The sequence below is a fragment of the Nanorana parkeri genome, unplaced genomic scaffold, assembly GCF_000935625.1.
Source record: "Nanorana parkeri isolate BGI_ZX_2015 unplaced genomic scaffold, ASM93562v1 scaffold2304, whole genome shotgun sequence".
Taxonomy (NCBI): Eukaryota; Metazoa; Chordata; class Amphibia; order Anura; family Dicroglossidae; genus Nanorana; species Nanorana parkeri.
In genome coordinates this window covers 44,547-47,405 of record NW_017308572.1, presented here as the reverse complement: position 1 = coordinate 47,405, position 2,859 = coordinate 44,547, and the positions used below count along the sequence as shown (strand labels likewise).

The following is a 2,859-nucleotide window of genomic DNA, read 5'->3' as shown; positions in this document are numbered from 1 at the left end:
TTCTTCACATGTCCTCAGTCTTCAGAGTTTAATGATGGCCACCTGGAAGACCGAGGAGATACTGTGAGTGAGTGCAGAGTGTCATGGGCCCGCCTCTTGAGGGGGGGCGTCACCCTTCAGTCACCATTAATTGATGCAGAGTGTGGTGCTGACATCACATGAGGACCGCCCACCATCAGGTGATCAGAAGTCCATGTCATGTGACGTGGCTGAAGACTTCAAAAATAGAACGCCAAACAGGGGGGAAAAAAATACTATGCGGGGGCCCAACAAGGGGGAGCACTGGGGCCTGGGGGTGGGCTTCACCACCATGACTGGTAACTGACCAATAACAAACAATGATAAACATACAGCAATGCAGCAAATATTTGTGTGTACTGTGCCTTTAAATGGCTTTTAATTTAACACAAAGACCGCGCCAGCAGCACCCCCCCCCTCCCCCCCCCAGAGGGACAGAGGGAGATTTGTAGCTGGTTGCTATGGGTTACAACACATCATTTTGTGGTTATTATAGACATTTTTTTGGAATCCATTTACTTGGTTTTAATTGTAAATATAAATAAATAATCTCCCCGTTTCGTCACCTTTGTTTTTCCCATAACGAGCGATATTCTCCCCGAAAGGTGATTAACCCTTTCCAGCCAGGTGAACAGATATAAGTGGCAGTACAGAGGGGGAGGGGCGTGTTCCATGATGCCACACATAAGCATGGCTGTGTTATGCTAGGAGCGCGCTCGATTGCTCGCCCCCCCCAATACTGCCATTTACAGCTCCTGGTCATGGAGGAACGATCACATGATCAATGTGACAGCCAATCGCAGTGATCGGGAAGCCCATGTAACACCTCCGGCATTCTGATCTCTTAAAGGGCCGGTGGGGTGCAGCAGAAAAGGGGTTAATGTAATATTAAACATTCAGAGCCGACATAATTACTCCGAGGAATCTCATTGTGCCGCGTGACAGCGACTCTCCTACAAAAGACGTCCATTGGGCCGGTACCGCACCCTGTGAGCCGTCCGCTCTCAGATGTTCTGCGTTTCGGATCAGGGCGGCATGTTTGGAAGCTTTGCCCTCACTCTGCGGAATGCTGGCACCAAGCTGGCACCGCTGGGTGGTCTGTGAGCCGGGGGAGGTGCGGGAACATACAAAGCATCTGGTGGCTTCCCTCCATGTGTGGACCGACTGCTGTCTGCGGGGACACAATTCATGGTGGGTAGTCCCTGATTCCGGCTCGGGGGGTATGCCCGGGACAGGCGCTCCAGACTGCCGGGTGCATTAGCAGGTTTATGAGGGTAATCCGGGCCCACTTCCTGTCCAGCAGATGGAATCCTGTCCGGGCTTCTTAGTGAGGACACGGGCAGGGGGGAGGACACGGGCAGGGGGGAGGACAAGGCGTCCTGTTTCTTCCTCGCCGGTGAGCTCAGTTTTGGGTGTGGAGGGCACGGCGCCATCTTGTATTGGTGTGATTGGGACGGATTGGATGTCTGTGGAGGTGCCCGGAACTCCGGCGCTCCCAACAAGTCTCTTTTTACGGCATCCCGTGACCTGCAGAACAAAGTGAACGGACGGGATTAAGGGACATTCACACCTTTGTACTTTAGTGCGGTGCGCTTGCAACCCCCATACAGCAAAGCTCAGATTGGGGGAGAGAAAAGCAGCACAAGGAGCCAGTCAGTTGTACAAACTAGGAACATGCTAATAGAAGGAGAGAGCAGAGTGACAGAGAGGTGATCTGATCGGTCTGCTGCTTCTCCTTTCACTGTCCAATCACAGGCTGGGGGGGAGGGGGAAGGGACAAGAGCTGTGAGTGTTACAAAAGTGCAGCAAAGAAAAATCAGGTCTCCTCTCCTGCGAGACACGGCTGTGGTGTGTGGCAGAGCTGTATAGTTCTCAGGACTGAATGGAATCCCAATATTCAGCTTTCAGTATTTTTAAACCAATCGTTTTGACAGTTTTGGGGAGCGAGGGGTTAAAACTTGTCCTGGATTCTTTCCCCATTCATGAGATTTCTCTTCTTATCTCGTACACACAACAGGAGGTGAGAGAAAATCTCTCCAGTCACAGATAATCCCTCCTAAGTTGTCACCAGAACAGGGGTCCCCATAGGAAGATTTCCCCCTCTATTCCTGATCTGGTGACAACAGTAAAATCTGATCTACTTCCTGTCGCAGTGACAACAATCAGCACCAGGAGAAGGAGAATCTTCCCAGCAATAAAAAAACCTGACAGAGGGCTCAACCCTTCCCCGCTCCATTCAAAAGAAGAGCTCCGGGCAGAAACGATTCACCTCCAGCACTGCAAGGGTTAACTGCTCATTTTTTGTCAGGGTCGCAGTATTTTATACTCACCCGAGTTTCCGAGCCGGCCGGCTCTTAGACCGCTCCCTCGAGCGTCTCTCCCCCTCTGCTGCAGCGGTCTAGGAGTGCTCCAGTCATCGAGTCTAATACAGTGTAATGGACATCAGGATGCTGAGGGACATACCATGCATGCCGCAGCGGAGGGGAGAGGCTGGGGGGAGTGCTGCCGGCTCAGGGGTTCAGGTGAGTACAACTTTTGGGTTAGTCAAATATGTGCCCGGAGTTCTTGGTTAGAGATACAATGTAATGAATCTGCTCCAGAGAAATGTCACAGCTGCCGATGGTTTCCTTTTCAGAAAATGCTAAATGCCCGGCTGGCACTCTCCGGATTGCACAATGACCCGGGACATGCCCGCAGCCAATCAGAGCTCCTGATCAGCCTGAGGGGGGACAGTGAGGGGTCAGAGGTGACTACATGCAAAATGTCACCCGGAGGCAGCAAGTGGCTGAAAATAAGACAAGCCAGATAAGAAGACTGAGGCCTCATTCACATGGGCGTGCA

The 2,859-nt window shown here is 51.9% G+C and overlaps 1 protein-coding gene across 1 annotated transcript in view; it reads right to left on the bottom strand.

The window, feature by feature from the left end:
• Positions 1 to 1,035: 1,035 nt before the first annotated feature.
• The window catches only part of CCDC24 (coiled-coil domain containing 24), a 38,415-nt gene continuing 36,591 nt past the window's right edge, over positions 1,036 to 2,859 (bottom strand). Inside the window, exon 9 of the mRNA XM_018573260.1 lies at positions 1,036 to 1,545. Within this exon, the coding sequence (XP_018428762.1) occupies positions 1,044 to 1,545 (502 nt within the window). The 3' untranslated portion in view covers positions 1,036 to 1,043. The remainder of the gene's footprint in view (positions 1,546 to 2,859) is intronic.